At 45.6% G+C, this 19134-nt stretch overlaps 2 protein-coding genes across 6 annotated transcripts in view; one reads left to right on the top strand and one right to left on the bottom strand.

Annotated features, from left to right (window-relative positions):
• The window catches only part of qin (tudor domain-containing protein qin), a 62825-nt gene that overhangs the window by 21922 nt on the left and 21769 nt on the right, over nucleotides 1-19134 (bottom strand). For 4 of the 5 annotated variants that reach the window (XM_022073115.2, XM_022073113.2, XM_022073114.2 and 1 more), the window contains 9 exons: nucleotides 6957-7315; nucleotides 6468-6613; nucleotides 6203-6337; nucleotides 5696-5848; nucleotides 5118-5271; nucleotides 3337-3468; nucleotides 2917-3079; nucleotides 1938-2054; nucleotides 1422-1521 (listed from right to left, as the gene is read on the bottom strand). In XM_022073115.2, coding sequence (XP_021928807.2) covers nucleotides 1422-1521; nucleotides 1938-2054; nucleotides 2917-3079; nucleotides 3337-3468; nucleotides 5118-5271; nucleotides 5696-5848; nucleotides 6203-6337; nucleotides 6468-6613; nucleotides 6957-7315 — 1459 coding nt within the window. Of the gene's footprint in view, nucleotides 1-1421; nucleotides 1522-1937; nucleotides 2055-2916; nucleotides 3080-3336; nucleotides 3469-5117; nucleotides 5272-5695; nucleotides 5849-6202; nucleotides 6338-6467; nucleotides 6614-6956; nucleotides 7316-8057; nucleotides 8299-19134 lie in introns of those variants that run through there. The other variant, XM_022073118.2, reaches the window with a different exon arrangement.
• LOC110834218 (uncharacterized) lies at nucleotides 9616-15304 on the top strand. Its single transcript, XM_022073130.2, has 3 exons — nucleotides 9616-9757; nucleotides 13439-13597; nucleotides 14335-15304. Exons 1-3 carry the CDS (start codon nucleotides 9646-9648, stop codon nucleotides 14670-14672), a joined length of 609 nt encoding a protein of 202 aa, XP_021928822.1. The 5' UTR covers nucleotides 9616-9645; the 3' UTR covers nucleotides 14673-15304.

The following is a 19134-nucleotide window of genomic DNA, read 5'->3' as shown; positions in this document are numbered from 1 at the left end:
TATACAATGTGAAACAATAGCAAACCTTCCAGCATAAAAAAATGCTGGCATCTCGTCACTGTATTTTATACTATCTTCTTCGTCCTAAAATTTAAACGTATCGTGTGACCGCCAAGCCTCTCCATCTGTCTGTCTTCCCATCGCACCTGCTCCTAAATTCTTACAAAGTTTCCCTTCTCTCTGGATGACATCTTTCCTAACCTCTTGTTCCCATCTTGATTTTGGTCTCCCCCCAGGGCATTTCCCTTTCACTTTCAAGTTCAAAACCATATTTTGAATTCTCTCTTTACTCATTCCTAACGTGTGCTGATACCATCTCATTCTGTCAATCTGTTAGTTTGCCTTCCAAAGAGTTTCATTTTAGAACCCATTTTCTTTCAATATTTCAGTTTTTTTCTTCTACACTTACTAAAAATCTCATCTCTGCTGCTGTTAACTTACCAACATCTGCCTTGGTCCACATCCAACTTTCTGCAGCACACATTAATATGGACATGCAGTAAATTTTAAGCTTCTCTCAAACCAATGTGTTTTACAGAAGTGGTAGCAGCAATACCTACACGGAATCCTGCACTCAGCGTCCATGACTGCATTTAGCTTTGTGTAACTTCGTACACTGTATCACACCACATGCTCCCACATAACGTGTCGGTTTGAGACAGCCATTAAACAAGCACGCTTTCCCCTGCTTGGGCACTTCCCATTTGTAGAGTACACCCCTTATATGTTAAAACTTTCCTGCATTTCTTATATTCCCTGTAATTTCTTATGTAACACTTCCATCTGTCATCATCCTGCTTTCTAAATACTCAAAACACTACTCTACTTTTATGCCATGACTGTCACATTTCATCCATCCCAGCCCCTGCAACTGAAGCTCATTTTCATGACCACACAGTTATCTAAATTCAAATTCAACTCAAAATCTTCACACTCTATCGACCATTTGACATTTATTCTCTAACGTGCTTTCATTCAGTTCCAATATAACCGTGTTGTTGGCAAAAATAATAATTTTTTGGTACTCCACTCTCTTCTACTTCTGGTAGCCCACATGAATTTGGACTGCCTGATGGACTAATCACCCACAACACACAGTGCAAGTCTGAGACTGAATACTATCTCAAGATTATAGGATACTAAAGTCAGATTTATCAAACAACACAAAACATCTAAAATGAGCCCAAGATACCATGGGATAACAAGGAAAACCTGTGTGAGATTTAAGGTTCTCACAGTGCAGATAATGACATTCTCGTTCTGTGTCACAACCCAAATGAACAACGCTATCATAACAAAAGTGAACCGATACAGTTTGCTTTTTCTGCATATTTGGAAACAATTACATGGCAAGTGCTTAACAACTATTACAAAAACCTCAAAACTCACAAAGGGCACTTAATATACTGATCAGAACTTACCGACATAAGGGGTATATACAAGTCCTTTGTTTCCAGCCTTTGCATACTCTCTGTTCATATCCTTCATTACAGATGTCAGGTATTGAGCGTGTTCTCCAAGCTGGAAAACAAGCAAACATTTCACAAAATAAGCTCTGTCATACATCAGCGCAAGTTAAAAGCTTTTATGACACTCTTCACTTCTGGGCCAAAAAGAACTCGCACGTAATTTATGTTATGAGCTGAAGCGCCACTACTTTACATAGAGCCTGATGTTCAGTAGCTATGAGGTGGGTCTGAGGGTTCAATTCAAGGCAGAGATGAGGATTTCCTTGTCATCCATGGTCTTCTGGGTTGTGACGCTGTGTGGAGGCTCAGTTTCAAGTTCAGGCTTCTTACTTTGCCCCTCAGTCCACTGCTGCACCTTGCACCCTCTCACACGTACCAAACCAAATTCTTAAACATGACATGCATCTGGTATGTTTGCGTAAAATTGTATTTAAAAAGAAGTAAGGTATTTGAATAGACACAACTTACCCTTTGTACATAGAAATTGTGAGGTGATTCAACATGGCTCACAACAACATCCATAACTTCTCCCATTTTAAAATGGTCTTTCTGGAAGTAATTACTAGTTCTCTGAGCTAGGGTGACCTGAATTGAACAAAGAAATGAGCTGTTAGTAGCTTCACAGAAACAAATGGTACAAAGCTAGTTACTACGCTGTCAGAGCACTGAACTAGTATCAAAGCAGAGTAATTATGAAATTTTCTCATGGACGAAAAGATAACACGTAGAATTTAACTCAGCAGGTGGAAGGAAACATGTGTCTGATGTGATGTGAGCTGCAAACTGAGACAGCTTTATAAATATCAATACACCCACACTGCAGTAACTTCACTTAATTTTTAAAGTTCTCATTTTCCTTATTTATGTAAACCATGGGAAAATACAACTTTTATTTAGAAATAACACTGAAGTAGCAAATTTTCAATACAAGTTAGTGACAAAATCCTTACAAAATTTTTTGTAAGTCTTAACTACGACTGTCTCTCTTTCATCTTCTGTTTCTTGTGACAGTTTCATTACTACTGTACGCAAGGGTTTAGAAAGCCCCTGTGATGTAGGCAGCCTGGTAGGCAAGTGGTGTTGTGCGCGCGTGTAACCCGCACATTTCTGGCTGGAGAACATTGGTCTTCAGTGCAAATAAATTTGTAACAAGTCTTCGCTCCTTTCCGCTGCTCCATGGTATCATTATTAATTTATTGGTTTTATTATAAAATTTATAGGATACTAAATTCTTATGCCAATTTTATTCGACAAATGTGCATTATCAGTGTTCATATGCCCAAGTGCAACTATTTGTGTCTCTGAGTATAGCAGAACGACATCCTTCTTGTCATATTGTCAGGAAAATTATCTCCAATTATGCAAATAAGCTGATAAGCCCTTCTAGCTCAGTGCCTTAAAATCACTGAAAATAAAATTGCACACCAAATGATGCCAAGTATATTACCGTTTGCTTCGTTTCGGCTTTGAAGTGAGCGTACTCTAGGAATACCAGGGCATCTCGAACTGAGACAGGAACATCGCTATCCTGGGCATCTCCAGGGACCTGACACAGGTCAACCTGGTATGTGTTAGCACTGTGCTCCATTACAACCATTTTTACACGGTGACTGGAAACAGAACACAAAGCTGATGCAAATAAACATTAATATTATACTACATTCTCAGGAAGGACTTTCCTCCGTGAACTCAGTCACTTCATGTCCAAGCCCCTGAAACTTCCCAGTACACAGTTTCTGAGATCTTGCCCACTCTCTATACAAATAGATTTCCTTACCACTTTTTGAGAAACCCCCACCACTACACAAACATGCACGCACGCACACGTCTTCAACACTCCTGTAACAGCATAAATCACCGCGCTTACCCATTCACCATCACTGCAAATGTTCTAACAGCTTCCTGTGACCACTTGTCATTTGACGGAGCCAAATCAAACAGTGAGCAATGGAGAGCCATTGCTGGTGTATGAGCAAATCTTGGTGGAATGCAGCGAAGCCTGTATGAAAAGAATACACGTAATTATAAATTTTCTAGCATGAACTTACCATTTTATCACCCTCCTTTTCAAATTTTAAAACTTTGCATACAGTGCAGTGTATCAGAATATCAAATAAGCAAACAAACAAACTATTAACACTATAAGTGACACTAGTGCCAAACGCATTTTGCCCTCAAGAGGTCATCATCAGTGGCAAAAGGGAATTAATTCATAATCAAAAATAGTTTTAAAAAACAAATCATTAACTCAACTTCGTTCTATGGAAAACAATAAACATTCCATATATTTGTAAAGACAAATATACCACCGTGCAGGTAGTGCCTGAGTAAAGTCTGGAAAGCAGGGCCATACCCCAGACCTTAATGTATTCAAGGTCAAGCTGAGTCTGGAACACTGGGAAATACCACACACGTATATTAATTTATATACATACGACATGGATCTGAGGACACGGAAAACCACAGTCTCCTCTCAAGCACACCGGGCGACCGCATGATGCAAAAATGTACAGACCAACAGACACTACAGAACTGACAACTATTCCAAAGTCTCACACAAGATATTTACAGTGAGGTAATAATAAGAACAAGCTTCGGATTTCTACTCACCCTGAAGAAGCCATTTCTATATTTTACCATCAAAACTGACTCATTTCTCTTCTTTGCCATGAATCCCTACAGAAATTGAAGTATTCCAAGCTTTCTTCCAGTAAATAACATCCACCACATTAACTAGAGTATGTGATGAGCACCATCCTTGCAAATCGCTGCTGTGTTACTGGAAGACTCAAGTCCACAGCAAAAGTGGCTCAGATACCCAACTAACCGTATTTTGAAGATATCCGTCTTCTGGGTTATTGCGCTGTGTAGTCTGGTTGATGTTAACCAACGATGCCCTGATGACGGAGGCAGTATGACCTCTGAAACGTTGGTTAACATCGACCAGACTACACAGCGCAACAACCCAGAAGATGGATATCTTCATACTCACCGCTGTGAGAACCTCAAGTCTTACAACTGTATTTTTACTTTCCCGGAAGCCACGCTGGATTGGATTTTAACACCAATTTACAATCCTCATGGTAACCAAAGCAAAGTGTGGATGATCATTCAAAGAAAAATAACGAAGTAGCACTTTCCACACTGTTCTAAGAAAATTCTATTCTACTGAAAATCAAATATTGGGTATCTCCTGAGAACTGTCTTGTGGCCCCCCAAGAACCTTATATATTGAAATACACTGTCATTTGCTGTTAATAAAATGAAATGAAAATCTACATAAACCCCTGCCAAACTGCTACATTGTTTTCATCAAACTGAGAGGGATGGGGTAACAGTGAACACTCCAGATTCCTAACTTTGTATTCAGGCAGTACCTAATTTGATTCTTTCCTGGACTACAGGCTACGTATTCTGCCAGAATTTTATGGTTTCTCACAGTTAATAGATAAATCCTGGAACAGTATAGAGAAACAAGCCATTATCACCTCCTTTCAAATCCTTACTCAGCAATCAGAACTGCACACCTGTTTCACATGACACCATATAGCATCTACAGGTAACAGTCGAATTAAATTAAACCAAGAAACAACTGATCGAGATTTCAGCAAAATATTAATAAAAGTTACATGAGTGTGTATCACTCACTTTGTGCAAGGAACAACTTCAGTGTTCCCATAGTCAATGTAGAGAATCTCCAGCAAATCGTCCGTCGTGTTCTCAGGCGATGAAGGCCGTTTATCTTGAACACGTGCTCGATACCACTTTCCATCAACCTGATACTGCACTATATACAGACCATCTGTAACATAAACCAAACCACCATTACCACAACAAGGCAATGAAAATGAAATTGAAAGAAATGCAACTTAAACACAAGAGGATAATATTAAAATAGATAACAGAAAATTGGAATATCAATGAGTATATATGGCTTAGGATAGGGACCACAGCATGAACAAAGTAATGGACATTTCAGTTCCATAAAAGGCAACAATTAGCTTCTCAAAGACTTTTCTAAATGCAGTTAAATACTCAGACAAAATAATTACTGGGAGACAAAGACAATGTATGGATTTATAAGAGAGGCAGAAACGTATATCAGTCTGGTGACAACGTCATGAAATCTAAGGGACTTTCTGAACTCTCCCGTTAAGTCCTAGCATTTTGTTATCCGCAGTTTGTAAATCACTGCACCAAACTAATATAGGTTTTTTTTTATTTACTTTTAAGCACAGACTCTGGAGGTGTGTTGAAAGTGTGCGCATGTTTGCTGAGTTGTTTACAAAGATTCGCAAGTGTGGCAGCATCTCCTGCACGATGAACATAAAAACTCGATGGGTCACGTAAATGACACACCGTCACAATGTCTGAGCTGCCTGTAAAAAGAGGGAAGGTACAGCATACAATTTGCTCAAGTAATTCTTTATGCCTGTTAAGAATACACATGCACCCGTCTAAAAAATTTGAACTCGAGAGGATATAGAAATATCTCCTTCTAAACACCAAAATCAAATTTAACGCATCAATTATATTAAAAACTGCTTCGGTAGTGAGTGATTTCACGGCTGAAGATGGAGAAAGCATGTTTGTCTGCAAGTCTACATGGCTCCACAACCCAGAAGACCAACACTGAAATATATTCACAGTTGCGAGAACTCAAATCTGACATTCCGACGGCATAAATCCCGGAGGTTACGTCACAATCACAGTTTATAATTCTTCATTTTTACCTTTGATAATATTTCCTGAAAATCTTGCATCTGTACTCGAAATACTGCTTGCGGTATGGCACTTTTGGTCGGGATCAGCCTGTTCTACGTATGACGTGGCTTCAGAAGTGCAGGAACTAACTGACATAGCTGCGTCTACATTATGTAAAGGTGTACACATAAAAAAGTAAACAGAACAACAAAGACAATAATGGGGAACAACTTCTAAACTTCACAAGATGAATGCACTGTATAAACAGCATAACGCAAAAGAAAGTGAACCTACCGTTTTCAGAGTCCTCATAAACTGGCTCTACGACAAAATCTTCTGGCAAGTCTTTGCTTTTTACGATGCAATACGAAGTATCGACATTTATCTCCAACTGACAGTGGTTATCTATCTCAGCCAAGAATGATTCATCCACAGTGAATCTGAAATGTTCAAGTACAGAGAAAATTGATAAAATGAATGCCGAATTGGCACAAACCCCATCACTTCCTACCTAAATGCTTTAACATATAGATATTAACTTTCTAAGAACCTGATGATTAAAATATACAAAAACAATATTTCTGCCTGTTGTTTTGTATGGGTAAGAAACATGGTCTCTCACTGTGAGGGAGGAACGCAGATTGCAGGTGTTTGAGGAGGATATTTGGGCCTAGGAGAGAAGACGATGAGGCATGGAGAAAACTGCATAATGACGAGCTTAACAACCTTAAAACTTAAATCATCCAGTTATCAGCAAAGAATATGCAAAACACATAAATTCACCTGACTGAAATATCAGCGCTGGTTCCGTCAGTAGTCACAAGATGACTGGGAAGCTGCTGGACAGCCAAAAGTCTCTCGGTAATTTCCAACACTTCGACTTTGTCTAAATTTGACGGATCTCTAGCAGCAGCCGCTTCTTGTAGTACCTCACGTACATGTTTTATGTTCGAGTCTAGTTCGTCCACTAATAACTCCAATCTGTTTGAGTTTTCAGTCTTGGCTCGCATCAGCCTGTCCATCAGCTTCTGTTCCAACAGCTGCAGCGAACCATGAAGGTACATGAAGTGTCGTGTCACCAATTGTTCCACTGGCGTTAACTTCTTGTTTGCTGTAGGTACTAATAAAACGTCCCCCAGTTTCTGAAAGGAAGAAGAAAGTTCTGAAGTTTAAAACACTTAAAACTCGTAGTTCATAAGCGTGGAATGGCAAGCATCCTTTCCTGCTAGAGATGGTCACGGTAACTCAGGCGGATAGTACCACTGTTATTACGGCGATGAAACATCTAACACTGGGTAAAATAAGTGTTATTTATTACTGTCTTTAACTTCGTGGCAGTGATTACAAAACTCAGGATGCATTTAAATTCTCTTCACAGTTAACCTGAAGTAGGATCCCCGCTAACCAACAGCTGAACTTTCTCCAAACCTTCCAGAATCAAAGGAAAATATTTGTGTGTTCAATTTAATGTGCTGATATGAGTCGTGACGTTCACAACAGCCTGCCAGTGGTCACTATCCTGAGCCAACCAAATTTCCTTAAGATATTATACTCCCATCTATGACTACGTCTTCCGAGTGATCTCTTCCCTTCAGGATTTCGAACAAAAATTTTGTTCGTACTTCTCATCTCCCCTGTGCACCCAATATCTGGTGGAAAGTATAAATTACAAAGCAGCTGAAGACAGTGGGTGGCAAAATGAACAACACTGACAAGAACGAGAAGGAAGTGGCGGGTTTTACATTTCTGACCAGTGTTTGGCAAAGCTCAGAGGGGTCGGTTTAGTTCAATGCCATTCGTCGTCAATGGCGAAACTGCCGCGGGTGAACTTCGAATGGAGATGGTAAGATTTGCAGTTCTTGGACCTTTTGAAACTCTATTTACCTTCAGATAGGTTTCCAGTACTTAGTGACCATACACCCCTCTTCGGATGCAAATATGTTTGAGTCCTTGGAGAACGGATCCGATCGGAAAGGTGCCTTCGTTGACGTCGTAAAGATACAGTTCCAAACTTTTCTCACAGCTGTTCCTGCGTCCTTGACCTCCGTCAGGAAGGCACAGGTCATGGCCGCACGCCTTCGGATCGGCCACACTGGCTTCAGTCCCGTGCCTACGTCATGACGAAGACAGTGGGGGAGGGGGCGACGCTACAGGGCGGCCAACGTGCTGACATCCCCGTATTTTACAGGACTCGTCAATTTGCTTTAGATTCTAATCAATGCCATTAATTCCACTGAGGCGCTGACATCAAAACGTCACCCAGGCCTCAGGAAGAGTGAAGCTGCCCCGAGGGGCTTTTCCACCCATGGATCTCGGCCATTTCCGGAGATTGCACTCCTTGGGGGCACCCCCCTCCCCCCAGGCAATGCTCTCCACGCCTGATACAATTCCGCAGAAAAAAATACGGTCAATTTACAATTCGACGAGGCGCTACAGCTCAGAAGACCAACATCGACATTTCCACGGCCCTGACAACCTCAAACCGGTACTTGATATTCGCGTTTCTCTCCATTCTACAGTCACGTTCCGTTATAATTATGCGCTAGTAATTTTTGGTTTCTGTATCCTCCAGCAAATTTGGAGGCCAAAAGGAGTACGGGGGAGGGGGGGGACACTGATCTACAGGGATTCCTTCCTAGCATCGCTGTCCTAACAAACCGGAGAAGGCAATTCGCTTCGATCTTCTGCCAGAGGCTGCGTACGTTAAACCGGGGAATCCACAGTGACCTGTCGCCAGATTGCACGCTTCAAGGTTGTTCGCTGCCCACTCAGGAACGTCCCAACATAAAATCAGAGTTCTACACTACACAGTCAGAAAACAAGGCAAAAACCAAATTCTGGACGCTGTGACATTCTTGAAAACGAAGTTCTCTACTGTTACTTCCGATATTCTGAGAAACTGTGATGACAAACGCTGATTGGCTCTCGTCTTCAGCAAAGGTCACTACTAAAAAGGCATAAGTGCTCCTACTGGACCCACAGAGTCTGCACGTGAAGACTCGAGAACGCGTGAATGCCAAACAGATCGAATGAGCGTTTGTTTGATATCTAACGACGAACATGGCGGAGAAAATGGATCCATTACAGCACAAAATGTTCAAAATGGCGCCCATCCGTGTGACCACGAAACACACAATTTTTCACAAAAGGGCATTCATTAAATGCCCGCACGAAATTTTCAAAAGATTTACTCGAGCCTATAAATAATAAAGGTCAAATTTTATGCAAATTTGATTTAAATATTTGTGCTCCCAGTTTAAAAAAAACTCTTTATAAACTCGGCAGGTGAAAAACATAATTCACAGGTCCGGTCTGCGTCATCGAACAGACACAGAGAGAGGGAGAGAGAGGGGGGGACAGTTCTTGGCCTGACGACCTCTGCCGTGGCGTTTGGGAAAGGAGGGAACCCGCTCTTCAGGTGTGGAATGACGTCACATCAGCTTGGTTGACCCCAATCCAAGACTCTCTCTGCATGAAGCCGACTGAAGCCAGTCACTGCTATGGCTTGGCGTGCAAGACAACCGACAGCATGAACTCTCTGCCATTCGTGATCCTGTTGGCACAGCTGCTCGCCTGCTCCTGGGGTAAGTGACACTCGAAGTGCGCGTTGGCCGAAACAGCTGAAGAAATTCAATTTCCGCTTATTTTCGGGTATTACGTGATCGCCGGAGGTCACCCGCGCTGTTTCCAGCTTCAAGGAAGTTTTCTAGACAGATTTTTCGCTTCAAGCAGGTTTTAATTTCAATCGCATCTCGCGGGTCCATCCATAATACGTCACGCCAGTGACGGATTTGTAAATTCGACCCCATGGCCTAATTTTGGAATGACGTCGTGAATTTCGACGCTGAAAAGTGTAAAACTGCCCCCCGGGGGGGGGGGGGGGTCATAATGGAGACAGAACAGATCAAAGTCTGCACGCGTCTCCTGCTTCTCCGATCAGACACGTGAACCACTCCGCACCACGTCCAAAAGCCAAAACACATTTGGCATACTTCAGATGGGTGTGGCACCTGGTACTCATCCTAAGGGACGGGATGGGCGGAGAATGCAGCAAGCATGGCGGAGATCAAAAGCCCGTAGGGAGTGTCTGACGTGAATCGGAATATAATATTCAAATCGATCTTAGAGACAGAGTCTGACAATGTGTGGGCTGGAATCATATGGTTCAGGACAGGGACAGGTGGAGGGCTCTTGTGGACAACACGGTAATCAACCTGCACGGCCAATAGTTTGCCAAGAAAGACTCCGCTCCGTGGAAGGAGTTCCTGTGCCCGAATCTCCGCGTGGAGAAAGGCCACCCGGTGGTCGTCAGTCTCGGCTGGGAGCAACGCCCAGCACCAGACCAGGACAGCGTCCTCTGACGTCCTCCCCAAAATCACCATTCTTAATCATTCGACGACAATGTCTGTTCCTTCGGACCCTCAGAGTGCACCATGCCGACGGCGACTACTTTTAAACAATGGCGAGAGAACGTGAGAGTGCAGGTGAAATTTGATTTGTACATCAGCTTACTCAACGCATCGCATTACGAAGTCACAACGCGACTAGAAACGACGGCGTACATATTTGATACGGCATTGCCTCATTTCTTTTGAAATAAGAATTCAGTCGGACGTCGAGGCGCTACATATGAAATATTAAACACGCTCGGTCTACCTGAGCAACTCGAAGAGCGCGACAACGCCTCGGGGAGGAACTGTTGTGTTCAAATGGAAAGCTGCCTTGCCTACTTCCGGAACTGGTGACGTCGAGGGGCGACTTCCACAATCGCAAACTTGGAAATGGTCTCATGGCCACTTGGAGAACGCGCGTCGTTACCGGCGAGTGCCAAGATGTTAAAGAGATCTAAGGTTTTCACGGCGGTGAGGCCGAAGGCGGCTGTCCTCTGGGTTGTTCATCGCCCTGATGATGGAGGCAGCAAGAACCTCTGAAGCTTTCGAAAACTTGTACCATACTAAAAGGCGCTATAACCCAGAAGGCAGCGTCTTCGGACTCACCACCGTGAAAACTTCAAACCCTGCCTTTCACTAGGTTTCCACATGAATACTCTGAATTCTTCCTTGTTTCTCCATTTAAGTTACGTGTCTCGACCAGCGCAGAAGCCTCGGCTACTTGGACCCCAACAATACCCGGGGAAAAAAGGGCTCTAGAAACCAGTTTCCCCGCGACGCCCAACCTGAAATCGAGAGGTCGAGGGCCAAATCCTCCGACACTCACTCCCGGGCGCCCTGGGTCCACGGGGCTCTTCACCAGAGGCCGGAAGCTCGCGCTGCAGGATGTCGACATTCAGGGGCTTACGGGAAAATAAAATCCACGCGCAAGAAGGAAATAAGTTTGCCTCTAGACTCATGTGTACCAGCAACCTGCAGCTTACATGGACTCTGAAGAAGGCATTACGTAAGAGGCGCACTGAAGCACTGAAGCGATGCCACGATGACAACGCGAAAACCAACCATCACATGGCGCTCTGACCAGATGGGACGGGTTTTCCACGCTTCACAGACCTCGGACGTAAACATCGGTCGGAAAAAATTACATTGCGTTAAGGACTGTCCTGATTAAAAGAGAATCGACGTTCCTCGAGGTTAGAAAATCGAAGACCTTATCGCAGAAATCAGCAAGACGTGAGGAGGATCTCCGACTCGAAGCGTTGTCCTCACCGAACGACAGCTGAATCAGAAGCGAGCAAGCAGGGCAGGTCCCACGCCCCATCCATTGTCTGCAGACCGGCCCCGACCCACTGCGGGCACGCGACAGCCCACAGTGCCTTGACCTAGCTGACGCATGAAGGCATCGGGGTTCCTGGTGATATTTCAGGGTCTCATGGCGAGTATGAAGATTAGAGTCTTCTAGGATCTCACAGCCCTGATGATGGAGGCAGTTCTCACTTCCGAAACGTCGGTGAACTTCTTTCAGACTACACGGTGCAACATCCCAGAAGACAGTCATCTCGAACCACATTCGCAACACGTAACTGACCGAGCTTCAGCTACGTTATGACCGGGCCTGAGCTGGGTTGGAAATCGCGCAGGGGGTGAAAATGTGCTTCTGATACTTCAACCCCCCCCCCCCCGTACAAGTGCTTCTTCGCAACGATAAGAAATTGTTACCCTAAACGGCGTTAACGTCGTAGCCAAGTCTGAGGCGAGGGACGGTGTTGGGCGGCCGGACTTTCACTCTTCAGCACGTCGTAAACCCCCGAGGGCTCGAACATGTGATTCCGGAAGTTGACAAATATTCCGACGAAATCACCTCGCACGTTGCATAACATGTTAGGGGGGAGGGATTTTATTACACAGTCAAATGAAATCGATCTAATTCTGACGGTAATACACCCACAACTGAGCGAACAAGAATTGTTTTCTGGTATTCTGAAACGCATAATCGTCCTTGTATCGTGGGAGAACACAACACAACTGCCACCCTAGAAATTCCCACATCGTCACGAGTAAAGCTTGCAAGAAAGTGCCTGAAGAAAACGACGTCGCCTTGGCTTACTTATCTTCTGGGATGTTGCGCCGTGCAGCCTGGTAGAAGTTTACCGACGTTTCGGAGCCGCTATTGCTGCCTCTATCAGGAAGCAGATTCGAAACGGCTTGCCACCAGTCGGCGACGTCTTCTTACGTCACACTACGTACGGCAAAGTACACGTTAACAACGTTATTAATTACGATTTTAGCCACCTGTTTGTCGGATAAACTCGACGTCGTTACACAACCAACATAAAAAATTCTCAAACGCTTGCATCAATACTTTCCGCGTATCGATCGAAAATGTTTAACGTGACTTTATCAAGTTTTATTGGGCAAAAACAACACAGTCGATTGGGTCAAGGATCGCCAATTGTTTTATACGGCGAATCTGAAACTTTCGTGACCAAAGTTACATGACTACGCGGCCACCGAGCTTCCCTGCACACATCGCAAAATTTTGCATCTTCTGGAAGTCTCCACAACAAATTCTGACGTTTGTGCAATGCGCATCAGAATCAACCCTTCAAACCTCACATGCGTCCCACCCTTTTAAATAAAAAGCAAGTAACTCTTCATTTACCAATTATGAACAGCGACTATTTGACCTCTGACCTCTGTAATGGTGGCGCGTTGTTTTCTTTGCGGTACGGACTGAAGTCTTCATTATCTAGACGAGCCTCCAGGCTCCTTAGTTTAGGGGTAATTCGACACGACTGGGCCTACGAATTCACCGCAAATCTTCGGCGAAATATTCAGTGCACGAACGTCGTGACGAGCTTTCGCGTGTTTCAGGTGGACTGAAGGTGAGCGTGAAGAAGACGCGAGCGCCTGCTGACCTCGAGGAGAGTCTGGAGGACCGAAACGTCGAGGCGACCGAGCCCAGCACGGTGCCACCCGGCTTCCTCAGCCCGTCCGTAAAGGAGTACCTCGAGCTGGGGAAATCCATACCAGGTAAGACAAACAGTAACCTGGTTCCTCCCAAATATTACGCAGAAACCATTAAAATGGCTCCACTGCTGTGATATTAACCATGTTCTGCCCAGAGAGCTCGAAGAATTCTACACCCAAACACAAAAACAAATTAAATAATTATTAGTGTGAACTTCAGCCGAAACAGAGGATAGCGGAAAAACGCAGCGCCCTGGATCGTTCGGTCACCGGGACTCACGAAGTAAGAACAAGGCTTGCTGTTGGTTTCGTATTGACATGTCAGCAATGTGACAGGACGACGACGCAAACAAACATCTCTCTTTGATTACCCAAGTGCCGCCGCACCTCATGCAACTGAGAGGCGAACGCTATTTGCTGTAAGGAGCCACAAGGTCATAAGCTTCGCGTACTGAATGCAACACAGATATAAGTGACATCTCCACGAAGTAAAAAGAAACTCTCGTCTGAACGGAAGTGCACATGAGGTTCTGACGCCGGGGAGTCCGATGATGGCTGTCTTCCGGGTCGTAGCAGAGGTCCTCGCTGCGTCCACTTCACGGCGACGACAGAGCTACAACCCAGAAGACGCCAATCTTCCCGGGAAGGGCTACGATAATCCCTCTGAAACCGCGGATCTGCTGGCCACGGGCTTCGAATATCCACGGCTTTTAAAACCGCGTAAACCCTACGAAGTCAAGTGCGTCTTAAGCCAGTTCTGCACCTTCGACAGAATTTACTGACGTGTTCTGTTCCCTCAGGTCGCCCCGGCACGGATTACCCGGTGCTGGCAGCCGTTCCATATACGAACTTCTACTGCGACTCCCAGCCGTACCCGGGCTTCTTCGCCGACATGGAGACGCGATGCCAAGGATGGCACTACTGCGACATCGACGGTCGCCAGGCGACGTTCCTCTGTCCCAACGGCACGCAGTTCTCGCAGGCAGTGTTCGTCTGCGACTGGTGGTTCAACGTCAGATGCGACCTCAGCCCTGCTTTATACGCAATCAACAGTCGGCTGTACGGAACACCCAGAGAAGACCCCGCAAGACCACACAGATTCATCACGAAAGAACTTCTACAGAACATATTCGTATGAACGCGCGTGTTCGAACACTTTGTTTAATAGTAGTAACATATTTGGGTAGCTGGAAAAATTCTTCTTCAGGAGGCAAAGCTGCGGTTTATTGTCTCGAAAACATCGGCAGATCGACTTTACACCGACAAGAGAGCATTAACAGATCGCACGTACAACCTGGCCGACGAAAATGTCTTGTTTCCGCCTCACAACACAAAGCTTTCGTACGTCACGGACTGAAAAGAGAACTCAAGCGTGAGGGAGACTCGAACAGCGTCCGACAGCTCGTCTTATTTTCAAAACACGCACATGCGCAGTTCATGCCATCTAGTCAGGGGTGGTCAGAGGCACGTGCAGGCGCCCAGAAAAGCTGAGAACGAGGTCAGAAGACGTGAACGGCGAAAAGGTGACAGACTTTCAGAATTTGCCTGAAAAAAAAACTGGGAAAAGGGGTGTGTTTCAGTAGTACCAACTGCTCCACGTGTTATATGTTAGGGGGTGTATTATTCATATTTACTTAAAACTACTACCACTAACCTTAATTTTATTGCGAATACGCAACTGTGAGACGTAAAGCCAGTCACTAAAGATTTTACAGTTTCAAAGCTGTCGAAAATGTCAAAGTTTTTTTATAATAAATTCGTCGCAATAAACATCCAGCGAATCCTTCACAACAGGACCTGTCTCTGGGCGACTGGGCTTGAGCCCGTTTCGCTCCAACACGCTCGGTGAAGGCAGACGGGCCGCGAACCGAAGATGCCTCGCGAGGAAACCATCCGGCTCACCTCGGGAGCCTATGAAACCGGTTCTGAAGGCCCACAGCACAAAGCGACATTTCGACGCAAAGATGCGTCTCCCACTCGCCCGCCCGCCCACAGCTCGGTCTGCCGAACCCAAGGCAGCGGCTGTCTGTCTTCTGGGATGTTGAGCCGTGCAGAAATCGACGTTTCGGAGGTGTTTACTGCGTCCATTATCAGGGTCTTAAAGACGGACGCAGCAAGCACGTCTGAAACGTCGATTCCTGCTAGACATCGCGGGAGACAGCAGTCTTTACGAAAGTCGCGGTCCAACGTCTCACAGTCGGACCTTCGCTAGAAGACGTCGTTCCGTGACCGACGTACGAGCATGGGGTTGAGGGCGAGAGGCGCGTCTCTGCAGAAAATTACGTAGCGAGGAGCATCGACCCAGTAACACAGACGGATCGCCCACAATTTCCGTGTGATTAGGCTACACTGCAGGCGGCCAAAATCAAAATTCATGCGAGAGAGAGTTGCGCAAAACTGCCCATTTCACAGACAAAAGTTATTCGAGGTTGCTTATGCTCGTGACATAGTCGGTACCCGGAAACAAATCCCACCGACGACATTTTCTCGGGGATCTTCGTAGCTGCCCCTCCGGGCAACAGTCAGAGACAACGATTCACAAACTTGGTGTTCCACGTCTTTGTGGCATTCCTCAGACGTTCTTAGAGCGTCGTTCAACAATTCAAGGATCGCCAGCATTTGTGCATTTAAAGAAAGACGTACGAAACCCAATCTGCTGTTTGGTCGCGCTAAAATAAGTTAGTAATGACGCTGGATGGGAAAATTTTAAAAAGTGCTGCTGGCACTGGGCAGCTTTTAGAATCACAAGGCTAAAAAACGCAACGACTGATACTTTTCATTGTCGCTCGAATTTTAAAATGAATACGGCAAATGGAAGAACGGGCATAAAAAGGCTGTCCCGCTATACGCCATGTAGGCACTTGGGGGGGAGAGCAGAGGTATAGCTCCTCTCTTCCTTGACTTCGGCACTAGATGGGGGTGAGTGGTCGGCATCACGCCCCGGCCAGCTTTACTCCTGGGAAAGGACCCCCGGTACCCATTGTAGAGGCGGCCGGTCTGGACGCAGAGGCTAGAGGAAAAATCCTCTGCTCCCGTCGGGGATCGAACCCCGGTCGTCCACCACTGGGTGTTTTCGTAGTCACACCGAGGTGCGGTCGTTTAAAGAGTTCTTAACACCAGCCTCGCTGGATCACAACCCGCGGCGTAAAACTGTTGCCTTCCCTGCTGTGCTGCCATCTGCAGAGAGCAGCAAGACTGCAGTACAAAGCTGCTACTTCTTCAGGACCTCTAATCAACATCCAACTTTCACAACATCAACGGAAGAGACAAGCGCCGCAGTTCCAGTACTTTGAAACCAGATGGCAAAGCCTCTTACAAAAACCGAGTCCTAGTAAAAACAAAGGAAAGCTGTCCCACTATACGCCATGTAGGCGCTTGGGGGGAGAGGCTGTATAGCTCCTACTCGGCTCTAGATAGGGGTGAGTTGTCAGCATCACGTCCCGGCCGCGGTTACCCCCGAGAAAGGACCCCAGTACCCACTGGATAGGAGGCTGGGTGGGCCCCAGAGCCGGTCTGGGATCAAACCCCGGTCGTCCAGTCCGTCGAAATATTTGTCAGAGCCACAGAGACCCCGCACAACCAACAATAAGGCGCGGTAATCAGAAGTTTCACGATTCAATCCATCGTATGTTACAGCGTCCCTCAAAATCAGCTGGCGTCGTCTCATTAGCCTGTGCTTCTGGATTTCCAAAGGCCCCGACGTTTCAAACCGTCACTCTTCTCCTTCCTAAACGCCTCTAAGTTTCCGGGGCCACCGCATTCCTTTGGGGCCTCCAAGCAAACGTTCGCACGTACTTAAAGACGAGGGCAAACGACCTTTCTGAAAACATCTCATGTTTTATTTTCTGGACTGTAGTTCAAGTCCACAGAGAGTCACGTGAACGTTCTGCTTCTGTCTTACTGACAAAGATTAAAAAAAAGGTTCAACGCAAATGTCACTTCCTCGCTCCCGGCCGGAACTGTCATCACACAGGTTACGTTATGGAGCGACATTTTACTCGTGGCGGGCAGCCACGTAGTTCCATCCGTACGCCGGCAGGTGGCAGGCGAGGTGCAGCTCTCTTACTCGACGAGATTTCCGACGCTCCGAGCGACAGCGGATAACGGGGGGCGAAGTGCCAAGGCCACGCGGCAGTCGTCTGGATGCCATGCACATCTTTTGTCCGGACCCCTGTCTTTGAGCTACTGAGCCAGGGAATAACAGAGTGACAGTAACCACAACCACGCAGCAAGCCACAAACACTGCCCCTCCCTTAGATGAGAGCTCTGATTCTCGCGCCTGCGCAATGTCCATCCATCCACTTCCTTTACACAAACATTACAACACACTTTTCCCACAATTAAGTGGAAAGTCGACCTTTTTTGTTTGCAATAAACTTGCTGCGGGATAAACAATGAAAGTGCGAGCGGATCCAAGCTTGCAATGCGAAGAATAAATCGACCTAGCTCCATCAGGAAAAATAATGGTAAAACAATTAACACATTCTATAACGGAATGACGCAATATTTTAATTTCACTCACTCACAATGCAAATGCAATCTCCATTGTTATGCCACATTTGCATTTGAAAGTAAAGGTAAAATTTAAAAAAAAAAAGATCGGTGTTTTCCAACCGATGGCCCTACAATCGCTGCAGGCTCGCGGCTCAATTCATACCAGTCCAATTTTATTATATACAAGCCATGTGCAAAACCTGCGGCCAACAGCATTTGCTTCAAGCGCCATTTTGACTGCGACTCGGCAACCTCGCATTCAAGACGCCAAACCCCCAGAGACACGAGTGCTTCAGTCCCGACCTCAAAGAAAACACAAGCTTTCCAGCTGGTCAACGCCGTTTGTCCCCAGAATCGAACGAAGGAGAGGGAGTGGACACGGTCATCAGGAGTCTTCGAGGGCTGATGACGGCTTGGGAAGTGATCGCTGTTTGTACCGAGGACCGTGAGATCGGCGGGAGATCCCACTGAATGCGAACACCTGGGCTCCGTGTCTTTAATTCCGTCAAAAAACTTTTTTTACGAGACGCCAGGCACTTGTGAAGAAATACGTCCTTGCATTTCGACAACACGACGTGGCCTGCGCGGGCCCTTCGATAGTCACTGCGATATTTTGCGTTCTTATTAAGGCTTTGACCGGGATGTTCTTTTGTTAAATCTTACGTGGTACCGCCTGATTCGACTTCTAATGGTTAAGTGAAGTGTTTTCTTCGCGGTACGGTCTGGATTCTTAAATGCTATTTAGACGAGCTTCGGCTTCAAAGGGTTAACCAGCTGATTTTCGTAATGGTGAGGTGTAGTGTTTTCTTCGCGGTACGGACTGAATTCATAAATAATATTCAGACGAGCTTCGGCTTCAAAGGGTTAATCCAATCGAACTGTTTTAAACTGCAACCATAAATAGATATTTTAACATGGGTTGCGCGACTTTTGGATCAAACTGTATAACAGCCGATGTCCGTCATGAGTACAACCCCTGACGCTGTCAGGATAGCTTCTGGGTTCAAGTGCCAATGAACGAGGTTTTTCAGCTCAGAAGAACGGCGCTGAACGTACGTAAGCAAGTATTTGTCGCAATTTCTCCGCAGTAACGATGCGAGCACGCG

The sequence above is a fragment of the Zootermopsis nevadensis genome, unplaced genomic scaffold, assembly GCF_977971745.1.
Source record: "Zootermopsis nevadensis isolate Lab colony 2312 unplaced genomic scaffold, Znev_1.0 Znev_ptg000010l, whole genome shotgun sequence".
In the NCBI taxonomy this organism is placed as follows: domain Eukaryota; kingdom Metazoa; phylum Arthropoda; class Insecta; order Blattodea; family Termopsidae; genus Zootermopsis; species Zootermopsis nevadensis.
This window is presented reverse-complemented; position numbering and strand designations above follow the sequence as displayed.

Excerpts from the sequence above, each read along its gene's own strand:
- LOC110834218 (XM_022073130.2), top strand. The coding sequence starts at position 9,646 with ATGAAGCCGACTGAAGCCAGTCACTGCTATGGCTTGGCGTGCAAGACA. Across the intron at positions 9,758-13,438 it reads GCTGCTCGCCTGCTCCTGGG|GTGGACTGAAGGTGAGCGTG; the intron begins GTAAGTGACACT and ends CGCGTGTTTCAG. Across the intron at positions 13,598-14,334 it reads GCTGGGGAAATCCATACCAG|GTCGCCCCGGCACGGATTAC; the intron begins GTAAGACAAACA and ends CTGTTCCCTCAG.